Source organism: Rhinichthys klamathensis, unplaced genomic scaffold (assembly GCF_029890125.1).
Source record: "Rhinichthys klamathensis goyatoka isolate OS25496 unplaced genomic scaffold, OSU_Roscu_1.1 h1tg000215l_1, whole genome shotgun sequence".
Lineage (NCBI taxonomy): Eukaryota > Metazoa > Chordata > Actinopteri > Cypriniformes > Leuciscidae > Rhinichthys > Rhinichthys klamathensis.
This window is the reverse complement of record NW_026606740.1, coordinates 234,378-258,863: the sequence shown is the minus strand read 5'-3', so window position 1 is coordinate 258,863 and position 24,486 is coordinate 234,378. Positions and strand designations below refer to the sequence as shown.

At 38.5% G+C, this 24,486-nt stretch overlaps 2 protein-coding genes across 2 annotated transcripts; one reads left to right on the top strand and one right to left on the bottom strand.

Moving 5' to 3' along the window:
* The first annotated feature begins 2,561 nt into the window (after positions 1-2,561).
* On the top strand, positions 2,562-7,318 carry ccnd1 (cyclin D1). Its single transcript, XM_056264085.1, has 5 exons — positions 2,562-3,003; positions 4,334-4,549; positions 4,893-5,052; positions 6,332-6,480; positions 6,856-7,318. Exons 1-5 carry the CDS (start codon positions 2,806-2,808, stop codon positions 7,009-7,011), a joined length of 879 nt encoding a protein of 292 aa, XP_056120060.1. The 5' UTR covers positions 2,562-2,805; the 3' UTR covers positions 7,012-7,318.
* A 13,856-nt stretch (positions 7,319-21,174) lies between these two features.
* lto1 (LTO1 maturation factor of ABCE1) lies at positions 21,175-23,388 on the bottom strand. The gene is made up of 5 exons (XM_056264084.1): positions 23,253-23,388; positions 22,984-23,089; positions 21,722-21,792; positions 21,528-21,645; positions 21,175-21,424 (listed from the first exon to the last, which is right to left on the bottom strand). Exons 1-5 carry the CDS (start codon positions 23,309-23,311, stop codon positions 21,353-21,355), a joined length of 426 nt encoding a protein of 141 aa, XP_056120059.1. The 5' UTR covers positions 23,312-23,388; the 3' UTR covers positions 21,175-21,352.
* Between the last annotated feature and the right edge of the window lie 1,098 nt (positions 23,389-24,486).

Here is a 24,486-nt window from a genome sequence, read left to right as displayed (position 1 = left end):
CTAATACTGCAATGAGTAAAAGGCCAAAAGTATTTTCCCCTTTACTAAAACAAATGAATTTTCATTAGGCTACTTTTCCCGTCATTCATGATTCAGTTTGAACATAACTAAAACACTTCTTTTTTTTCAGGCCTGGAATATTTCCAGGTTTCCCATGACTGTGGGGAAACCTGCTAAAATTAAAAATTTTAGTATAGGCTATAGCTTGCATTCAATGTGGGAGTTTAACATGTTGGTCAGTAAAACATTCTTAAGCTCATATATATACTCGAGAATTAGACGAATCTAATTTTCGGTGTATGAATGAGTGTGTGAATGGGTGAATGTGAGGCAAATGTAAAGCGCTTTGGTGGCCATTGGGTCTGTGAAAGCGCTATATAAATGCAGTCCATTTACCATTTACCATTTCTCCGAACCTATATGCTAGCATTTGTTGTCTATAAGGCGGAAGAAGAAGGAAATACGGTGTTAATGCTGTCAGGTTACAAAATAACCTATAGGCTATATTGTGATAATTTCAGTCACTTGCAATACCTTGCACACTCCATCAATAATCCTTAATAAACATTCAGAAACGTGAGACTAACTTGTACTCTAGTCTTAAGAGTGAAACCGAACTTCACGCGTCGGCTACATGCACTGTGAGTGTGTGCAGATAAAAGAGAGCGAGTTGCAACTTCCTATTGGTTTTGCCGTGTTTACGGTAGTAGAGGTGCACGTCAAAAATCACATGGTCGGTCATTCATTGTTAGCAACACTTCTGTAGCCCAGCAAATCTTTCTGTCGTGTTGAAGTAATTATTCACAATAGTTTGGGTTCAAAACTTTCCTGAAACAACGTTGCTATTGATAGGTGGATCTCAGACATTTTGTCAGGAAAAAAAAATCAAAACAACTTATTCTTTTGACAAGACATTATTTTGAGATAGGCTAACAAGATTTTCATTTTATTATTAGTAGGCCTACTATACATATAACAAATTCGTGTTTTTCTTGAAAGATTATTCAATGTTCAACATAAGCTCACAATTTGACATAGGCTATAGCATAGTCTATAATTATGTAAAAGCATATGTTACTTTTACCTCTAAATGTAAAATATATTTTATATAGGCCTTTAATACGGTATGTAGACTATCTAGATTTATTTTCTCTCGAATGAATGTTCTGATATAGACGCTTAACATAATCTAATAATATAGTAGGCCTAGCTTAATAATGTTCTAAGTAGCAATTGATATCAAAATGGACTACGGTTTACTAGGCAATACAATAGGTATACATTAAGGGTGTCGTTGATATCTAACACAACAATTAAAGAAAACAAACAGTGCAATGTGAAAAGGTTATTTCTAGGTTCTCTCTTCAACTTCACTCTCGTCAAGTTTTTGGCACAACCAAACTACATGTTTTACGGTACTGAAAGTGGAATGTGTGGAATTTGTAAAGCTCCAATTCATCCTGAAGCGACAGCAGTGAGGCAGTGAGCTCTTTAAAGTGAGAGCGCCCCTATTTGATCAAACTCTATCAAACAATTTGTGTTGTTAACGCTTTGTGTGTGTTTAAACTCCACTGACAAGCCATAAGCTACTCTTTAAAAGAAGTAACGATGTTTATTTAGGATTCTAAAAGGTACAAATTAATGACGTTCTTTTACTGTATATTCTGAAATATGTAATGTACCTACTTTCTATTGAAACTTTAGAAATTACATTTCGTTATTAAGTTTCTTGTTGTTAAGGCTTCTCGGGAGATTTTTTAAGAATAATAGCCTATATTTTATCCATTTGCAAGAGGAGATTCAGATGAGAGCTGGGGCTGCAGTTCTGCCTGGCAACTGGTGTCCTCTCCATTGGCTTAGGCTAATTTGTGCTTCCTTCTTTTAGGGGAACCCAGAAGTGTTTACTTTTTTTCTTTTCTTTTTTTACAGACCACACATTTGTCTCATATGAACGGAAAACACATTCAAGTGTATGCATATAAAAAATTGCAAAGCTCGCATAAAGTTAGCCTGTTGTGCCACCAAACTTATAAAAACTAGCCTATATAAAAAGGTGTCACGGCAGAATACGATTAAAAAAAACTTGCTGCCTTAAATTTTTAAGTACAATCAACTTGGATGTTTAAGTTATTTCAACTTAAATTAGCTACATTAAACTTACTTTAAAAATGAATTGAATCTTGTATAACATAAAAAACAGTTGAAAATTGCTTGACTTAATTTGATGAGTTAAAGCAATGTATAAACATATGTTGTCATAACTTATTGATCATATGAAATAGGCTATATACAGCATAGACTTTGAAGATGAGATGAAACTTTGGGTCCTGGTCGCAACACTATAAGAGAAGGGCAGCTGAGTTTCAGTGCACGGGTATTGATTTGGGCTACTATACCGCCCCCTACCAATGTTTAAGCAATACACATACTCGGACCCTTTTACCCCGTCTTTCCACCCCCGATATACCCAGCCTGCCCCCTGCACCCCCCGCCGATTCTCCTTGGTCGCTCACTCGTCACCCGGCATAGGACCTCCTATTTCCATAGTGCTAAAGGAAGGAGCCCAAACTCCAGAGAAGATAGTTCTTTAAGACTGATCTTCCGCCCTGAGCAGACAAGCCTCTCGCGCGCTCTCACAGGCTCGCGGCTGCTTTGATCTTCCCTTAACAACAGTCACGTCATAGGGGAGTTTTGTCAAGCGAGACTTTTAGAGGGTTCAGCAGAGGCAGCAAAGCATCCACGGGACCAGTGTCCGAAACGAGATCCAGTTTTACTTCCCTTTGTCACCGCTGCAACACTGAAGACATGGAACACCAATTGTTTTGCTGTGAAGTGGATACCATTAGAAGAGCTTACCAAGATAGCAACCTGTTGAATGACCGAGTTTTACAGACAATGCTCAAAGCAGAGGAAAACTATCTTCCATCGCCAAATTATTTCAAGTGTGTTCAGAAAGAAATTGTCCCTAAAATGAGGAAAATCGTCGCCACATGGATGCTCGAGGTTTGTTTTGGCTAATAGTTGTATTTTTGTATTAGTTGCACAAGTTTGCCTCATGATGATTCTGCTCTTGCTCTTTGGACCCCGAGAACTGTTTAATACATGTAAATATGTTTTTAATGTAACCTGAGTTATCCATCCCAGACCTTTCACACTCTGTTCTAATCTGTATTGCTCATTTTTGTGCAAAATGTTTGATTATTACAAAACTAATATTAATCTTAGCCACGAGACGTTTTCTTTGCTTTCCGATATCGCATTTTTATTTAAACCGTTATTTCCCCCATTCGTCTGTTTCGTTTCCTATAATCTAAAGGAAATATAAATAAATTTAGTTTTTATTTCAATTTAATACCAATGTACACGTATGCATTCTCACTCGTGCCAGTAGCCATCTTTGTTGTCGTTTGCTTAAGTTTTTTATATCTCTAAATTCTAAAAATGAAATATTATTGACATCACTTGCGTAAAAACGCTCACTAGTTGTCCTTTAAATCGCAGGTATAATTTAAACCTAATTTTTGCAAGAAAACGTAGATTTTGTGTCTTAAAAGTTTTGTTTCAGTTTGCCATACCTCCCGCACGACGGTCTAAAAATATTATATTTTTTACATTTCTAACTTCAACATCGTGTTATAAACGGTCGGATTATAAAACCCATCGCTTAATTTGGATTTACAAATGTTTAACATTCGATTTAATGCTTTGGAATAATTTATATTAATTTTTGAAACACCCGCTTCTCTGAAATGTCGCCTGCTCCCCTTTGTATGTTGAGGCTTTAGAATTCAATTCATTTCATGTCGTTTTTGCCATTGAATTCGAACGATTTTGCTCTTATTCAATAAAGCATACGTTGCACAACATTTACATGTGTTTTAATTCGAGCGAAACAATTTTCTTATATTTTTAAATATTTTTTGAAAAGATGACGAACTAGAAAATTGTTTCCTGAACCTAGCTTGGACGCCACCTTTTTGCCTCGGAAAGCAACGACCACTAGCATCAGCAGCAAATTGCAATATTTATACTCTGTGCAACACTTTAGATTCGTATTAACTAACCGATTAAATACTCTTTTTTAGCATTCGCACGTGTCTCTTTTGTCATTTAACCCTTTCCGTTGCACGTGCACGACTAAGCAGATGCTAAACACGTGGGATAACTCGATAAGATCAAAGCATAGCTAAAAGAAAATCCTTTCACTTCGTTTATTTAATTCATGTTTACCAATATACGTTTCTCTTTCGATTCTCTTTAAGTGAAAAAAAAAGAAACCTAGCCAATTTTAGCTGATCTTTATTTTACATTATGTGCTTTCTTTTCTTTAAAGGTTTGTGAAGAACAGAAATGCGAAGAGGAAGTTTTTCCATTGGCCATGAACTACCTGGACAGATTTTTATCTGTGGAGCCCACCAAAAAGACCAGATTGCAGCTTTTAGGAGCAACTTGTATGTTTTTGGCCTCTAAAATGAAAGAGACTGTGCCACTAACAGCAGAGAAGTTGTGCATATACACGGACAACTCCGTCCGTCCCGGCGAATTATTGGTAATTATTCAACATTGCATAATTATATGCAGCTTGATATTGTTTTCTCATATCACTGTACTAAAGTCAATTTAAAGCATGCAAGTAATGCAATTTTGCTCAAAGAGATGCACGTGAAAGCCTTGCATTAAAAACCTCAACCAGCTAATTTGGTTGGTCTGCAACTGTAAAGTGCATTTGCATAAATAACAGCGCACATGCTACAAACTGTGTGCGTTAATTGATTGTAGGCCCTGCAAGTGACTGTGCAACTAATCGACATCTCCATCTAGTGGTCAAAGAGAATATGGAAAATCGTCTGAGCCTTAATGTAAACTTGGGCCTTTTTATATCTCCCTCGCAGCAAATGGAACTGCTGGCACTAAATAAACTGAAGTGGGATCTAGCCTCAGTGACACCGCACGATTTCATCGAACACTTCCTCGCCAAACTGCCCATACATCAGAATTCCAAGCAGATTCTGCGCAAGCATGCCCAGACATTTGTGGCCCTCTGTGCAACAGGTATGTTTCACCATTTGTGTTCATTATCACTTTGTTATATGTGAATATATGACAGTGAATTTGCCTTTTAATAGCTGACCAAGCACATGTTTCGAGTACTTGACTGTGAACGTGCATTGACGAACTTCCCCCCGTTTGCTTTGCTATCAGACGAACTTCTTTATTGCAATGGAAAGAACCATCTCGCTTGTCCTAATTCCTCACTCGCAGTTATTGTAAACCAATGTGAGCCTCTGCAAGAGAGAGGAAGTCTGTTTCCTTTTGTGGTGATTGCTGTGACTGCACTGCAGCTCCTGTGAAGCCCTGCCCGCTTCACGACACCACTGCTAGTGCATGTGAACCAAAAAGAGGAAACTCTTTTCTGACATTTTTCTCGTGAAAAGGGCTTTGTAACCTGATATTTTCCCATGTCTAGACATCTTGATGTCCAGGTCTCTTTGAGTGAGAGCATTTCACTTTCTTACCCTTGCACCTCATTGTCAAGCAACCTACAGCAGTCAGTTTATCACCTGCCAGGAAGGATTTACTCCAGTATACTTTTTGTCCCTCCAGTATACATGGTGGGTATCACCGCAGCTCGCTCCCCTTTTATGTTTATGACCTGCATTTCTTTGGGAAGTAGCCTGGGATCTCAGCCAGGGAGAGTGCGGTTGGACGGATACTGGGAAGGGGGTGGGCGCTGGTGAATGAAATGAATGGGCCGGGGTGAAGGCTCCCGTGCCTTTATGCTCAATTTGTCTTGACAATTGCCCTCTCGTCTCTGAGCTAGCAATGCTAGACGACTTCCTATGAGAAAGTCAGCTGTAATTCTCTACTCACCATGTGTGGGCAGTGCGAGTATAAGGCTTTGGATTCAGAAGCTCAGCTTGTTGTCCGTTCAAGGTATGAGGCATTTTGAGGAAGTTGTGGTGTTGGGCGTGTGTCTTCAAAAGTAGGAGTCAGAAACATCTTGAAAACCCCAAGATTTCAATGCTCTTTTAGCATTAACGTGCACATAGAGGCATGATTTATGGGACCTTTTGGGAATGAGAGGGGACCTACAGCAAAGTCTTCTGCCTCCCCCCGAAGGCTTTGAGTCCTGCCGAGGAATAGTGTTGGGCCCCAAATGTCACGGACTGTCCCCTACCAACCCAGCTCTCATTATAGTTTAGTCATGCTATGCTTCATTATGAGCTCAATCCCCTACCAAGCCTCTCTATTCCTCGTTTTATTCCTCATCCAGTTACTTATTGGTGGCTATTTTGAACATTTGTTAACCAGGTCTGTTTGTTGTTTTCAGATGTCAACTTCATCGCGAGCCCTCCCTCCATGATCGCGGCCGGCAGCGTTGCCGCAGCGGTGCAGGGCTTGTACCTGAAAAGCCCCGATAGTTGCCTCTCGTCCCAGAACCTCACCAACTTCCTCTCGCAAGTCATCAGAAGCGATCCTGTAAGTGTGCCACCTTCCGGGTATTATTTCAGAGGTTGCACTTCATTTTGCAGTCCTGTTTCCCATATGTACTTATTATAATTGCAAACTAGGAACTAACCCTGAAACTACACCTAAACCGAACCTTAACCCATGTACTGTTGTCAACATTTGAAGTGGATCAAAGTTGTCCTAAGACAAGAACGGGTATTGTTCAAAATGAATGTATAACTTTGATGAAAGGTTTTGATCCACTTCAAATGTTGACTTCTGTAGTTACCAAGTACCTTAAGTACAGTGTAAGTAAAAGTGCATGTCCGGTAAAATAAAGTGCAACCATTTCAGAAGACCCGATATGTCGCTTTGTTGCTAACTTCCTTGTTTGCCCCCCCAAAGGACTGCCTGCGATCGTGTCAGGAACAGATCGAGTCCCTGCTGGAATCTAGTCTCAGACAAGCTCAGCAGCACAACATCTCCACAGAGACCAAAAGAGTGGAGGAGGACGTGGACCTCTCTTGCACCCCCACAGATGTCAGAGACATTAATATCTGAACGGATCGCTATTCATCTCGTCTTTGCGATGAGTCTCTTCATCTTTGCTTCTGTTGGGTATGGGCTTTGGCCAAAGGCTTCATGAGACAAGAGGGAAAACGGGCTCCCACCTGCACCCCACCATCCGACCAATACCTCGACAACTTGCCCCTCAGCGCGCCCTAACTGTTGACCGCTGACCGGCATCCCCTGTGGTTTTGACGATTGGGCTATCGCTGGCACGGACCACCGGTGGAGGACAGGGAAATCTCTCCTTTGCCCCCCCCCCCCCCTCTATGTCCTAAGTCAAAAATAAAAAGAGCGAAAAATGGTATCTAGGATTTTAAAATTGTATAAACGACTACAGTAGTTGTGACTTGCCCTGGCTTGTCGTTAAAAAGACAACCTTGGGTATTTTAATTTCAAGCGTGTCAAAAACTATTTTTGTAAGAGAAGAGACATTATCTGTATGTTTGAGTTCTTTCTCTCATAGATAGTACCTTGTTACACTTGAGCGCTCCCTGCTTTTTCTGCAGTCTAGCCGTGTAAATATATCCCCGCTTGCTATGCGTTTAGTCACTTTATTATAATTCCTAGACCGACTCCCTAACAAGATTCTCTTCTCTTCCAAAATGGTTTATGTAACCGTAGTATATATTTTGTACGCATGTATTTTTTGTTATGATCTAGAAGGCTGTGGATTGCCAGGGGCTTTCGAGGCCAGATGGAACCATTTCTTTTCAAATCACTGCCTTGACTTCACTGCCATATTAATGTGTAACGTCATCACTGCCATGACACAATAAGCTTATGTCGTGCCTAAAGCTTGCATTGTGGTCCACAGTCTGCTTTTTGTTTAGATTCATGTATTATCTAAAACCATTCCATTTTAAAAAAGAAAAAAAAAAGCACTTTCAGTCCGTCGTTTAAGGCTGACTTTTAGAAAGAAAAAAGAAAGAAATCCACAGTTGTTAAAACAATGGAATGGAGCAAGGGTTGACGGAGCAGGTCTCTTTATCTAAGGTGTTAGTGGTCTGTTAGAGAAAGGAGAAGAGGGGGACATGGAGAAGATATTTGCTTCAATGCTGATGCCAGAACGGATGAATGCGAGGGAGCGTTTAAGGTGCGATCCCACAAAACGCATTTCGAAACACTACGATGTCAAATCAAAGATTAAGAACTATTTATTTCTTTCAGTTCCCCTCTTAAGGCCAGTATGCACGGATGCCCAAGTGTACCTAAGTTCGAAGTATGTATAATGACCCGCTAGTTGCTAACTCGTGACACCATAGTTGATGTACTCTGGTCTAGTAATTGTGGCTTCAAGTAGATTTTGCACAAACCCAGAGATGTCAGTTGTCTTGTGGATCTCTGGAAGGGGAGGAAGATGAGGAGGAGGAGAGATGTTAGAGATGGCAGAGTGAGGCAAAAAAGGGTGATGGCTGGACATCAAAGAGTAAAAGCAGAACTTTAAGAAAGGAATAAAAAAAAGAAGAGGAGAGCCTGGGAGAAGACACTCCTCATATTTAGCTGCTATGGAGGGATTTCCAGCAAGTATGAAACTTTCAAATGGAAAACAACAAAAAAAAAAGAAAAAGACATGCTTCTTTCTCTTGTCTTGTTTTGCTGCTATTTTTGGTTTTGTTTATATAAAATGTCAATACAATGCCATGTAATAGGTTTTAATTTTCTCATAGAAAATTATATTATTGACAACATTTTGGTAGTTTTTTTTTTTTTTTTTTTTTATGTGATCAATTTTTGTTAATGTGATTTCTACGCTATGCTATTCCCAAAACAAAGAAACAAACAAAAAAAACAGAAAAAAAAACAACAAAAAGCAGATGAAAAAAATAGTCAAATGTTCCTGTTATACCCACAATACCTCAAACTACAGTCGTGATTTAGCATTGATTTAGTCTGGGATTTTTTTTTGTTTTCTATTGTTATTTTATTTGATTGTTTTGCCTGTTAGTCCTGTTGTAAAATGTAAATGAACATGTTAATCATCATCCTACTGGGTCCTGATGCGAGCGATTAGAAAGCATATTGAATGGAATTGGTGCCATAAACTCTTTGGAGTTTTTTAGCTGTTTCATTAAAGGAGACTTGAGTCTCTTCTAGCCCATCTTGATGAGTTTATGAAGCTTTTATTTGAAAAAATGACACAGTGTGTGACTGCCATGTGTACTTACAAAGCCATAGTTTTGTCTTGTAGTAATTTAACAGTGCAGATGTTGATGTATAAGTGGCTGCCTGTCTTGTTCTGAATTCAGGAGACTTGGTATGTCCCCCATCAAGACGTTGTCTTAATAAATGTGACGCAGCTACAATCAGCAGTGATGTTTCCCTTCATCTTTTTTTTTTTTTTTTGCATAAACCCATCAAATTGGTATCCTTGTAAAGAGCCACACATTCAGTACTCATGGGATTCTTCACTCGGTTGTTTGTTGGTTGGTTAGTTTCATTCCCTTCAGCCTTTGACATGGTGCTGCTATATGTTTGTATTGAGTCTAGAAGTGATTTGCTGAAAGAGATGCGGTGGCGATAAGCTAGGAATGATGGGAGAGGTGATCCAGGACCCAGGGGACAGATATATTCTCCTCTGTAGTATCAGGAATCTTTTTTTTTTACCTCAAGGTGGAAATTCAACTGAATGATGAAAACTAGCATGTATATCGGTGCGATTCACAAACACACACCAAGAGACTGTCATGCAATCGAGGAAAGGAGACCGTGGAGGTCCCAAGCTTTTCTCTTGAATGTGTTTAGGGGGAATTGAGAAGTGATCGACTGCATCCTCCCATCCCCACATGATAAAAGCTTGGCATTGTGTCTCACACCTGTAGTCTTTTTAGTTCAATATGGTATTCATTCCCAAGGATCAAAATGTGGTGATCCTGAAATACAATGTTTGATTTTTGTTTTTATTGTTCACAAACCGGTCACTGGTCTGAAATGCACAATCTTGCTGACCCATCTTAGACATGAGGTTAACTAGAATAAAACTTGAGCTTCAAAAACCACTCGTCTTGCGTGATTTGTATTTGTGTTGTGCTCGCACAGCTTTTGATGCTAAACGTTAAAGGGATAGGAAATTCTGTCATTGTTTTCTCTCCCGCACATTTCCAACCTCTAAGAATTATGTTTTTGTGTCTATACAATGAAAGGCTTTCACTGTCTATCCCTTTAAGTCATGAAATCTTATTGTTTTATCTGGCTAATGATTTTGATAGTCGTGAATTGAATAAAAAATGTGTACAATTTTTTACTCTGATATATTTTGTTCTAATAAGCATGAAAAATTTCGGTAACTTTATTTCACAGTGTCCTTGTTACATATGTTACATGTACTTACCATAGTAACAACAGTAAATTATGCATAATTACATGCAACTAACCCTCAACCAAATCCTAACCCTATAGTAAGTACATGTTGTTAATTAATATTACTCAGTACTTAAATGTACAGCATAATTACATTGTAACAATGACACCTTCAAATAAAGTGTAACCAAAATGTCTTTCAACAAGCACCTTCTTAAGAAATGCTAAATATTAACCCATCATTAAAGTTTTGGCAAGGTTCTCCCAAGGTTATGAACAAACGTTCTTCCAGTACCGTTACACTCTAAACAATGCTGGGTTGTTTCAACCCAAATTTGGGTCAAATATGGACAAACCCAAATGTTGGGTTAAAAAAGGAATTTAAAATTTTAACCCAACTTCAACTTTCACTTTCAACTGTAATTTTTTAATTACATTTTTAACCCAACATTTAGGTTTGTCCATATTTGACCCAAATTTGGGTTGAAACAACCCAGCAATTTTTAGAGTGTAAGAAAATGTTCATTCAAAGTTGTCTGGTCTCAAAACGTTTGCACAAAAACATTATTTATACATCGTTCATGGAACATTTTTAAATGCGACTACTTGTTTAGAGAACATTTAAATGTAAAATTGCCATAATGTTTGCAAAATGGAAGGTCCCCTTAACATTGACATAACCAAGAAAAAAAATGGATGTTTTATCCACTCTGCGAACATTCAGAAATAACGTAATGGCAATATTAGCAAAACGTTCTTAGAACATATTTTTGTTTGCTGGGAATATGGCCCAATTTCTCTTAATTCATCCTTATGCCACATGAAAAACGAAATGCTTAAGATATTAAAAATATCAGCAATTGCAATAGTAAGAAAATGATTGTCAGGCCGTCAGCGTCTTTGAGTCAAACGCCTTCAAAGATGAGCAGCTGGGAACAGGATGCTCTTGATTTACTAAATATTAATTAACCAGGAAATTGAAGATATGTTTGATGTGCACAGCTCAAGCAGATTCAGAAATTAACAACATTTTAGAGGAAGTGAATGTTGAACCTTGCTGAGGCGAGAAAGGATTGGTCTGTTGAGTAAATAAACGCTGTTCTCTCATGTATCAAGCAGGTGATACCCTTCTTTTATTGTCAAAGTATTATCTGGCATCCCCGACAGACAGTCTTGATGTTGTGTTTTGAAACACACTGCAGACATCAGTGAGGAGACAGCAAGAAAGTAAGAACTCGGACTATTTCACGCACCTACGCTACTGACTGAGGTCTGAGATAATACTGTGTCTTTGCCTTTTGGCATCTCAGTGTCTGCGGTTTCAGATGAAGGAGCCACATTGCTCCCCTCATACACACCGTTCCAAAAGGCTAAAGTGCTACCTTTCGAAGGTTTGCCTTTCCAAGATCTGACATTGTGGCTGCATGCAAAAACTAAACTGTTCACTTGTGAAAAGTGCATATAGTCTCCCAGCCAAGTTTTTCATGGTGGGGCCAATGTACTCAGCTAACAAAAAACAAGTTCTATAGCCCAGGACAAAGAACTAGCGGCGACGAAAGCTGACCGTGTTGTCTCCTCTCGTCAGCTGCGTCTTGGCCAAAAAGCTGCGCTTGAACACACCAAAGGGTCTAAAGGCATGTGCTTGCTTGTAACTATATCAGCAGGTATCATCAATAGTCTATTTTCGTCATTCAAAAACAGAAACTGAGGGTGTATTCACAACAGGAAAGTCCGATAGTTCACTTGCTTTGGTCAGGACCAAATAATTTTTTTTTTTTTTTTTTTGGTACGGTTCGCTTTCACACTGCTCTTTTTGCAAGTGAACCAAAATTTGTAAACAAAACCACACGTGTGCTAAGGTCGTCCATTCATTGGACAAGGATTCTCAAGTAGGGAAATCAGGAAAAAAGGTTCAGCATGGAGATATTTCGTACTGCAATATTTATTATTTTACTAATTTTGTGTTATTCTGTACAAACGCAATATGAAGAAACTGCGCAGAAGACGGATAAGGTATAAAGTTTTCATTCATAGAGAGGGGCTATGTTCACACATTCAAATAATGAGATTCTTATTGTATATACTGCTAACAAGTGCTGTCAATGTTAACACTTGCGATTAAGTTTGTCCAGTTTAACGCAGCGTCATCCTTGTAACTATTATATGAAGTGCAAAAGCTTTATTTTGCATCTATGCGCGATTAGACTAAAGAGAACGCGCTGTATGTGAATGTCCTGATGCACACACTCATTCATTCATTCCATTCCAATGATGCACATACGACGCGCAGAAAGACGCGCAACAGTATTGCGTGGCCAGACAGCGCGCCGGAATGGAATTCTCTTTCGCACTTGAACAACAATAACACAAACCATTATGCCAAAATCTCCGACTACGGAAGCCTGTTAACTCAAAGGCGCAGTGCTTTCTTGCAATTGGGTCGGTTCATGTTCACACCGTAAACGAACCGTACCAGAGTTCGTTTGGAACCGTACCGAGACCACCTCTTCAGCTGGGTCTCGGTTCGGTTGTTTGGTCCGCACCCGAGTTCGATTGCTGTATTCACACCTGCCCAAAAGGTCCGCACCAAGGGGGGAAACGAACTAGAGTTCGATTCAATCGAACCAAACAAGGCAGGTACACCCAGGTACAACAATACACCCTGAAACTAGGACTGCAGATATACAAACCGTAAACAAATCAGCGCTTGGATTACCATTTTGAATATCAATCATCAAAGCTCAGCCAAGATGACGTCAAACAGCCTTCTTTATGTACCATCTTGACTTCTTTGCTCGCTTTCATTACTTGTGCGTTTATTCTCATGCACTGACTCGTTCGTTAAACTGAACAGCCAATCAGAGTTCTCTCTCTCACCGACAGCTTGACACTGATTCAACATGCTGAATCGGCCCAAAAAAGTTAGAGCCAACTTTGCGAACACGTTGAAAAAACAAAGCCGACCAACGCTCAAAAGCGGCCCAATATTGCCCGATGGCCAACATGGCATCATGACTTTGCGTAAACATACACGCCACTTTCAAGTCAAGTGGCGTGTTATCTATTGAGAGTGAGGAGTCACGTGCCGATTTGGGCGGGGTCTGAGCCGGTCGGCCATGATGGTAGGAGACGCTATCGGTTGCCAGGGGCAACGCCTTCAGAACTTCACAGAGGCGCGACTAAACATTCCAGAAATAGCGAAAGAGAGACAGCGCAGCTTAGTATTTGTTTACATTTTACCGATACGCCGCAGTTTCTTTGGAAGATATGGAGAAGGAAGAGAAATGAAAGGGGTTCTATCGGGAGAGACTAAATAACAATGCTAGCCAGCTTAGAGAAACTGCTTGTCAATAAACTGACAGCATGCAGCAACAGCGAGCAAAGCCTGCTTTCAAAAGCAACACATTTCAGCACAGTTCGCCTTTTATTTAACACAAACAAACGAAATTAATACTCTTTTATTCATCTAGAGTTGTTTCATTTGTTATAGATATATCTGTACCGCGAAATGTTTTAAAAAGACACTTTTTTAATGACGTACGATTCGCATTGACAGGGGAATGTCCGAACTGTTCGCTTAACGTTGCACGGCAGGTGCAAATGCACGTATCTGATTCATATCAGATTTATTTCCACATATGAATGAGGCCTGAAACATCAAGTATGACTGAACTCTCGCAGTTTAACGTTACAGGTTTGGGGGTTTCTAAGTCTTGCACCCAGCCGCAACAGACTTGTTCAGCTTCTAATGACTTAAAGCTTCTGAACTCTTGCATTGTGTAGGCAGTAACGTTAGTCACTGAGACCATAAACAAACCAGGTAATTACCTATGTCAGCGTATGTGAAAGGTGGTAGTGCTTTGGGTCTTTCGTCCATTCTGTAGCAGGTCGTACGGGTCCATGTTGATGTCAAGTAGTTTCTCTAAATAACGCTGCTTGGTGTTGTTATTTAGTCTCTCCCGATAGAGCCCCTTTCCTTTTGCTTCCCCCTTCTTCATTTATTCCCAAGAAACTGTGCCTTATCGCAAAAATGCAAACAAATATCAAGCTGCTCTCTCTCTCTGTCGCTATTTCTCTCGGTCTCACGGTCGAAGTAACCATGACAACGGATAGCGTATCCTACCAAGATGGCGAATCCTTCCCACAATGCAACGCGGAGTGATACGCGTGACGTCACCTTCTCAATACGCATTTTGAGCTATCCGCGTGTATGTCCACGCCGAAACAAACCGTCATCTTTTGCGTGTATGTCTACGCCGTTAAATGTCCGAGCGAAACGAAGCAAAATGTAGATCTACATCTGGGGAGCGATATTTTTTTTCGCCTTAAAAACTTTATAAAATTTTTATTTCTGATTGTTCAAATCATCCAGTATTTAAAATGTTTTTTAAAAGTATTTTGGTGGTTATACGACCGTTAAGGAACCATTCCATTTTGTTAACATTATGGAAATGTAACTTTTGAGTGTTCTCTGAACAAATGATAGAGGAACGTCCAATCAAAACATTTCAGAAACACAGTTCCATGAACAACGTACAAGTAGGTTTTTGCGATAACGTTTTCATAACATATTAAAAAAACAGATAACTTTGAACGAACAATATTAACGCTATTGGAAGAACGTTTGTTCATTACTTTGAGAGAGCCTTGCCAGAACACTATAGCCAAAGATCTGAGAATCTGGGTAGGTGCGATATGGTCTTGAGGTACACCGTATGGGCCCTACGTAGGTTTGTCCATGGGTGCATGTCGTGCCCATACTGAAGCCAATTCAGATATAGGGACGGCATGAAACCCATGCAGGGCCCATACCTCAAGACCATATTGCCTACATTGGCCCCTCCAACACAATTTCACAGCAATTCGTAACGTTTTGCTTAATTGATGGCTAATCTCAAATCTAATTCAAATCTGAAACCTGCAACAACATTTGAAAATCATGGCGCATCACACACTTCAAGATATTCTTAAGATTATCATGCCAGATTTAGCACCTCACGTGAGCTCACTAAATCATCCAATTTAAAATGCGGCCCCGATGTGTCCGCAAGATTTGATCTGTAAATGCCTCACTGTGACAGAAGTAAGCGGTGTGCTTCGGATCAAAGTTGCAAGTAGACTTTTGATGCATTAAGGTGAAGCAGAATTTATAGTGTCCCCAAAAAGTATGAATGTTACTGCATTCCATAAAATATTAAACCAGATGCCATCAGGAAACAAATGAATCTATAGATCTTGTCAGTGCCAAAACCAACTGGTGTCAAGGGGATTTTAGTGGATCTGGATCTGCAGTTTCACTACAACCCTATAATTAAACACCTGAACCGGCTAATCTGGGTCTTCAGGATTTCTAAAAACTGCTAGGTTGGCTGAATTCGGAACTAAGTACTGGCTATCTTAAATTTTTTTTAGTGATGGTAGTATGCTTAGGCTATTCTGAATTCACTCTCCTCAAGTTCACTCATATGTCCAAGAAGAGTAACCGAAGCTGTAGTTCATCACATGACTAACGTTTAAACAACTGACACTCACAACCCAGACAGCAACTTAGTGTATGTACCAGATGTGGGCCGGATCTGGGCCGACACTATCTATCTATCTATCTATCTATCTATCTATCTATCTATCTATCTATCTATCTATCTATCTATCTATCTATCTATCTATCTATCTTCATATATCTTATATATCTCCTCTTCTTCTCTGATGGCTCCATAAATAACCTTTAATATCCATGGAAGCTTTGCATTCCACAAGTTTCTTTACAGTGGAAAAAGTTTCTTTAGTTTATTAAAATCTACTTAAAAATCTTTACTAAGAAAAAAAAAATCTGTTGACTGACAGGTTCTTTGGGGAACCAAAATGGTTCTTCTGGCACATTTAATTATAAGAGTTTTGTGATCTTCATGGATAAGCTGCGAAACTTGCCTAAGATGACACCATAAGGCATTGTTTTGCTTTTTTATTTTATTTTTTATTTTTATTTTTATTTTATTTAAGGACAGTGCACATTGATTAACATTTCTGTAAATCACCATTATCCTGGTGATTATTATACGATAGATCATTCCAGTTGAAACAGACATAATGAAGTTCTTCTACAATTCTAATCTCTCATTTCATTCACATTTGAGTCAAAGATATATTTTTTTAAAACGTCATTAATTTTCAAAACACAAATGATAATATTCAGGTCCACAGCGACTCTGATCAGTGTTAAACGACCATGAAGATTCATGTTGTGAGCGCTCATTGAGATCATTACATCAGAAGTGAAATGTTATTTTAGCGTGTACAGTATGACGACTAGCCAAAACTCGACCAGCCTCCCTCATGCCCCCCCCCCCCCCCCCCCCAACACACACACACACACACACACACACACACACACACACCTTCATCTGAGTGAAGTGGCTGAACCTTTCTTGTCTGTGCTGTGAATAGGAATTGCGCATTTATCATCCACATCATGAACCATGTGAGGAAGCGAGCAGCTCAATGCTGAGATTGGAGCTTGTGTGTGTGTGTGTGTGTGTGTGAGGGAAAGAGTGGGGGGTATGAGGCACCAAGGCAAAAAAGGGAGATACTATGCCACCATTCAACTTGGGGCCTTTTTTTTTTTCAAGTGCCCGTCGGTTGCATTTGTCACGTCCTCCTTTCATGTCACCACTCGCCACCTGCTCCTGAAATTCCTGAACATTTTCTGAAACCTTCCAGCGTCCTGCTTCATTTTCTCGGCCTCCCTCCCTTTCGCTGGCCCCATCCACTCTGTTCCACAACTGAAAGGAAACCAAAGAAACATTGCTCCTCTAACTCTCTTTCACAGACTCGGCCCTCTGTCTTACACCCCCCAAGTTCATGTTCTTCTGTTCTGCATTTGGAATTAGTCTCTCCCTCGCTCACACACACAATATCTGAGAAACATGACAAATGATGGAGACACCTGACTCTACAGCCACTCATAAAGATCATAATATTTGAGCAGAATAAACAAAATGTTAAAGGGAGAGTTCCCTTTCTGGCATCATTTATTCACCCTCACGTCGTTCCAAACCTGTGCGACTCGTTCTTCAGCAGAAGAGAAAAAAATATTACCAAAGAAAGCCAGTGGCATCAATGTCATTTCAATCTCAAAACACACTCGTTCATAATAAGGTTTGGAATGACTGAGGATGAGTAAGTGATGACAGAATTATCATTTGTGGATGACTATTTCTTAAACATACACTACCGTTCAAAAGTTTGGGGTCAGTGAGAATTTTATTTTTTGGAGGAAAGAAATCAATACTTAATTTGATCGAAAGTGACAGTAAAGACATTTATAATGTTACAAAAGATTCTATTTCAAACAAATGCTGTTCTTTTGAACTTCCTATTCATCAAAGAATCCTAAAAAAAAAAAAACTGTACAACTGACAGACCAACAACTGTTTCAACATTGATAATAATAATAAATGTTTCTTGAGCATCAAATCCTCATATTATACTGATTTGTGAAGGATCATTTGACACTGAAGACACTGACACTGGTGATGCTGAAAATTCAGCTTTGATCACAGGAATAAATTACACTTTACTATATATTCACACAGAAAACAGCTGATTTACACTGGAATAATATTTAATACTATAACTGATTTTTGTGGTATTTTTAATCAAATAAGCGCAGCCATGGTTAGCAAAGGAGAATTCTTTTAAAAGTATTTAAAATCGTACCGACCCCAAACTTTTGAACGGTAGTGTATGTCCATCTTTATTTTTAATGTAAAAGCAAGTGCGGCCATTTGTGTATTAAATGTGTGAGGCTTCCGCTTACAGTTATTCTTAGCAGTACAAAATAGCTTGTTATGCTGCTTGATATTGCAAACTGGGATTTGTTATCATATTATTTGAATGCGTTGTCATAATTATAAACACACTGGTTTGTAGCACAAATAGTTTAACCGTTTACTGCACTTACTATTTAAAGTTATTTAGTTATTTACATCTAAAATAGCTTACTTCAGCGTTGCAAAATGAAGTGGATAGTGGCTCCAAAAGTTTGTGGAAAAGAGGTCACTCTTTATAAAGTTATAAATATGGATATTTCCTTTACAAAAACCCATGGCTTCGCTTCAGACGGGCTTTATTAACCCCCCTGGAGCCGTATGGATCACTTTTATGATGGATGGATGTGCTTTTTTGGGCTTCAAAATCTAATGTAATGTCCCATTACAAAGCTTGGAAGAGCCAGGATATTTTTTAATAGAACTCAGATTGTGTTTGGCAGAAAGAAGAAAGTCATATACACCTAGGATAGCTTGAGGTTGAGCAAATCATGGTCTAATTTTCCTTTTTGAGTGAATTAACCCTTTAAATCATTATATTAGATACCAAAACCAAGAAAAGAAGGACAGAACAAGCACGTTTTCAAGCAAAACATTTCTCAAGAAAGATGATAAAGATGTGGATGATGAAACAATAGATAGTCTGGCACTTTGTGGTTGTGAAACATTAGTGGAACACATTCATGGTTAGTGTGATGATGAACTATGAGTGAACTTGAGAACTGACTTTATAATGTATATCAACTAAAATCACCCACTTGTTTTGAAGTCGGCATTAAACGGATGTTGTGATAGTCTTTTCTTTACTATTGAACTATTACTAGTGAAACAGCTTCTCTACAAGAACAAATGTGGGGCGGGGCTTGATTTTGTCAACTGGGAGTTGATTGGATGGTTGTGTTTTGCTATTGGTTGATCTCATGTGAGTGACAGGTTGCCCCGCCCTCACTGCAGTAAACACACCATCAGAGAAGAGATTTTGCTTGAAGATTACGAGAGCACATGAATTAAAAATTAAATAAAAATTATGAGCACAGATTAAATCATTTATAATACTGCAACACTCCATAAAAAAACGTAAGAATTATGCATATTAATTCCGTGGTAATTTTAAAAGCAAAAATGGCTCAGAGGACACTTGATGTTATTGTCTAATGCAACGGTATTCAGTGTCCAGTACTTTCTTGGTGTCGGTCACTTTATAATATGTGTAGTTCTGGCTTCCGATTAATGTCTAAACCAAACCTTGTATGACTCCAAACAGCAGAAAAAGACTGATGTAGCAGCAGGTCTTCAGGGAAGAGCAGGGTTTTATCTGTCAGGGCTCAGAAGGAGCCTGGTGTTTACCTGCTGCTGCCCACGGCGTAGACCAGCTGCCATCTCCAGAAACACCCTCTAATACGCTGCCAACTCCTGTCTGCCTGAATTCTGATCTGCACCTCGGGCTTCAAGTGTGAGAGGAGCAGAACAAAACCAGACCGCGTCGCGCAGCCCCCTGGCCTCTCGCACGGGCCCCACTGCTGCATTGTTACGGCCACAGCAACTGTCCCCGTTCTGGGCCCAGGAGAGGGGAGGAAAACTCTCTGCTGACCACCCCTGAAACAGCGCTGAGGAACCCAGCCGAGGAACATCTGAGGATTCAGGGCTGTTAACTACAGGCCCGTTCACACCAAGATAACTATAATGAGAACTTTTGTTTATTCTAAGCGTGCGTGCAGGGTGGATTCTGATTGGCTGACTTTTAAAGTCCCCATGTGGTGAAAATCAAGTTTTTAATGTTGTTTATATGTATATGTGGTGTTTTTAATGTGGTTTAAGACAAACCATAAATTCATAAGTCGACAGCATTGCTGAGTATTTTCTCCTTAAAACTGCAGTGAACCAAAGACAGTCTCAAAAACACGGTTTGAAATCGCTGGTGTTTCTGACGTCACAAACGACCTTGTAACCAATCAGATCAACGTGTGATCGTCAACGAGTGGATCTCTGAGCTGAGTGAGTGAGTGGAGGCGGGGCTCATTTGCATATTCATAGAATGGCTTATACTAAATGAGGCAAGAGTGTAGAGTTACATTCAAGCTATTTTAAGGCATGAAGAATTTTTTTCAAGGAAAAAAAACGTTTAAATATGTCATTTTGGTGATCAAAGATTAGTTTCAGAGATACGATTATTGACTACAGGGGGACTTTAAAAGTATATCTTTGTCGTTTTAGTTATCGTCCTTGGTGTGATTTCTGCAAACGAGTGTGTGTGTGTAATATTAAATCACTCAAATCCAGCTGCTCTTAATTATATGATCTTCAAAAATAGATATTAAAATATCTAAAGGAGACTTAATACAATAGGTCAGACATCTTTAACTAATAAAGGACCAACAACATGTAACAAGAACACGCATTAATAACAACAATAACAATAATTTGTAAAAGTTGTTATCAATAAGATATAAGGATCATATTTAGACAGCTATACAACCAAATAAGCAACAAATGCGTATCATTCATTTTATATTGAAATAAAGATTGCATTTTATTTAATTTTTTTAACTTTATTATCTCTTTCCGTTCAAAATCATTTAACACAATTACACAAAAAAACATTTCCTTTAAAGATAAAAATAATTGTTCCCTAATAATAAGCCTTTTATGTCAAAACTTGTACAGCATCTCCTGCAAAAACTGTCTGTGCTACGTTTATCCATTTGTTATTATAATTCAAAAGTGACAATTCTACTGTACTTGCAGTTCACCAGCAGGCGGAGCCACATAACTGCAAGAACAATTCTCCAATTTCACCACAAGATGGAGTTCTTTGAACAGCACTGTCCATTAAAGATGCATAAATACACTTTGTGAACAGATTAAAGTCCTTCTTCTGCACTCTGGAAGGGTTAAAAATATTTTAAATAATTTTGCAAGATGGAATATTCTTATAAAGACAGTGACTTTGGTTTGTCTTGTATACGACAGTGACTGCCATTGCTATTTCACCCTTTAAAACCACCAAACTCCTAAGAATACCACTCAAACTCTATTGAGTGTTGTCTAGAATTCAGCATTAAGAACTGCCGTACGACTCCAGTGAGAGTGATGACGGTCCACAGCTGTACACACTGCATGTGAACACCAAAAGCTGCCTCATCTCGAGCGGCGGCGTCTGCAGATGATCATCATGAGTTTGCCACGACTGCTGGAAGACTCCTGTAGTCTCAGAAAGACATTCCTGTTGATCCACCTATATATTCTCTAAAGTCTGCTGACACGTTCAGTAAAGAGCACACCTGTAGAGGTGAGATGTGTTAGGTAGATGTCATTTTAATGAATACAATATATATTCTTAATTTGAAAAACAAAAAGAAAGTGCGAAATGGTTAAAGAGATTACCTGTCTAAATTTGGCACGCACTCTTTCCATGTCCTCTTGGAGTTTCTCATACTGAGGGTCTTCGTATGGGAAGTTCTGGATCACTCCGATCAAAGACTCCATAGCTTTCAGCCTTTTCCTAGGAGAAACTCTGAAAGTTAGCAGGCAGAAGAATCATTTGTTTCGTTTCCTTCGTTGTGTCTTGCGGAACATACCTCGCTTTAACATCACTGTCATTTTGAAGGAGACATTTCCATGCAAGAGCAAATCCATTATAAAAAGACACCTGGAAAAATAGAACATTTAATGCAAAAGTTTATTAAAGTTTGCATACAAATGTGATGCATAAAACTGTATTTATTCCATGTTCTGCACACACTTTTAATTCAATAGACAGTAACAGTCAAACGTTTGGAATAATTAAGATTTTATTCTGCACATCAAGGCTGCATTTAATGATGATTCAATACAGTAATTGAATCATTTGAAATATTGGGTTAGATTGTGAAATATTATTACAATTAAAAATAACTTTCTTCAGTGTCACATAATCCTTCAGAAATCAGTCTAATATGCTGATTTGTTGCTCAATTATTATTGGTTCTTGATTATTAATAAGGCCTATATTATGATCAGTTATCTATTAAAACAGTTCTTATTGCTTACTATTTTTGTGGAAACATGATTTCTTTTTTCAGGATTCTTTGATGAATAAACATTTCAAAAGAATTTGAAATAGAAACCGTTTGTAACATTATAAATTGGTCTTATTAATTTAATGCATCCTTGTTGAATAAAAGTTATTTATTGTACTTACCCCAAACTTTTGAATTGTAGTCTATCATGGTCAAAAATATTATGCAGCAAAAACAGTTTTCAGCATTGATAATTATCAGAAATGTTTCTTGAACATCAAATCAGCATATTGGAATGATTTCTGAAGGATCATGAAGACTGGAGTAGGCTAATGGTGCTGAAAATTCAGTAATGAATTACATTTGTAAATATATTAATTATATCGACTACAATTTTAACTGTATTTGTCATCAAATAAATGTTGCCTTGGTGAGCTTAAGAGACTTATTGAATAAAAAAAAACAGTAACATTTGACTGGTAGTATTGTAGATATTTTTGATGTTTCTCAATAAATTCCATGAATAATAATAATATGAAATAAGAAAAGAGACAAAGGAAATTAAAATCTATATTAATAACAACTATATTGATGTAAAAAGTGTTAGATGAATCACTGCTGTCAGTCACTGATGTCTGTCAGCTGCCTGTTCAAAAGCCATTGTAATAATAACACAAGAGAAAACCCCTGACACTGCTTTTCCAGAAGAGTCAGTCAATATGAATACTGAAAAGATGTGAAACCTGTAAAGAGATTTATTGCTAGCGTCCTAAAGGTGATATTTCTTCAATGTAAAGCCACTGAATATGCCATCATCATGTGTGTATTAGTCCATACTTCACCTCAGCACTGAGTTTGGCTCCGTGCAGCCGCCCGTGGTTTCGACCCTCGATGGTTCCCTGTCGAGTTCCCTCCTCAAACCCTTCCTGATAACCTTCTACATGAAACCTAAAACAAGAGAGCATTTATGAGTCTAAACACATTTTAAAATAATTTACAGTGACGGTCAGTGACTGAACTGAACTAAACCCACTGACACACTGAACTACTGAGAGAAACGAAGGCACTATCACGTGACGCAGCAGTTGTTTCTGTTTATCGGTGGTTTTACCTGTTATCGGCCATGATAATGGGGTCAAATAAATCATCACCATTGGACACAAAAGCCATTTTTTTCGATTTGGTTATCTATCCCGAAGTCTTTCCTGACGGAATCTCTCTTCTTCTTCTTCTTCTTCGTTCCAGTTGTCCGGATGTTGGTAATGATGTGAATGAACTACGGCGCCGTCTTCTGGAAGGGAAGCAAAACTAAGCCAAGGTTAATATCATAAATATTTAAAGTAAGTAATATAGTATTCTATATGTCTTATCATGTTAAGACATGTAAATTAATGTAAATTAACTGTTAATGTTTTAATTAGTAATTTGAGTTCTTCAATTTAATGTTTTTTGGGACATGCTAGCATGCTTGTTCGCTCAGGAAATCAGTTGTTAAGGGATCAAAATTTTAGGGAAGATATACAATATGTGGTCTCATATTTAACTGTATTAATTATGGGACAGTGTATAGGCCTAGCCTACTGTATATCTGACACCACTGTGAAAATGATTACAGCGTATTTAAGTCACAAAACCATAGCACTGCCACTTATGCAGGCCTATTGAAAGGCCGGTGACTTGGCCTATATGTTTATTACCGACCATTAATATTTTTTACCGACCATGAAACATATGACATGTAAATCTTAGATAACAGTGAAAAGTCACAATTCTCTATTTCAGTTTGGATACCACAGCTAAAACTAGCCTAGTTTGAAACATTATTAAAGAGAAATAAACAGTAACAGCACAAACAAATAGGCTACAACACAACAAAGATACAACTGAAATAAACTGTGCTTTCAGGAAAGGTCTAACGGTAGTTTTCAGGTGCAGACATTTAATAAAGTAGGCTAATCAAATGTAAAATAACATTGCTTTATCTTCACTGTATACATTTAACATAATGCATATTAAAGTTTAAAAAGTTATTCAGACAAGAGCAGAGAGTGATTTCTCTTTTTCTTTTGTTGTTTGATTAACATTAACGACACAGTGCAGGATTATTAGGATGCAGTTATTATTAGGATGTTTGCCGTGTGTGAGTATTGAATTGAGTTCCCTTTAGCTCTTCTTGTGCTTGTATATTTAAGGCAAGGCTTAAACTTCTGTGATGATGTCCCAACAACTGTCCCATGCGTCCCCATCCAATTAGCAATTGACACCTTTTCATATATTCGGTGGCGATTGTTCATTTTAGGCCCTGTGCACATGGATACTTAAAAATATTTGAAAACAATCAAGAG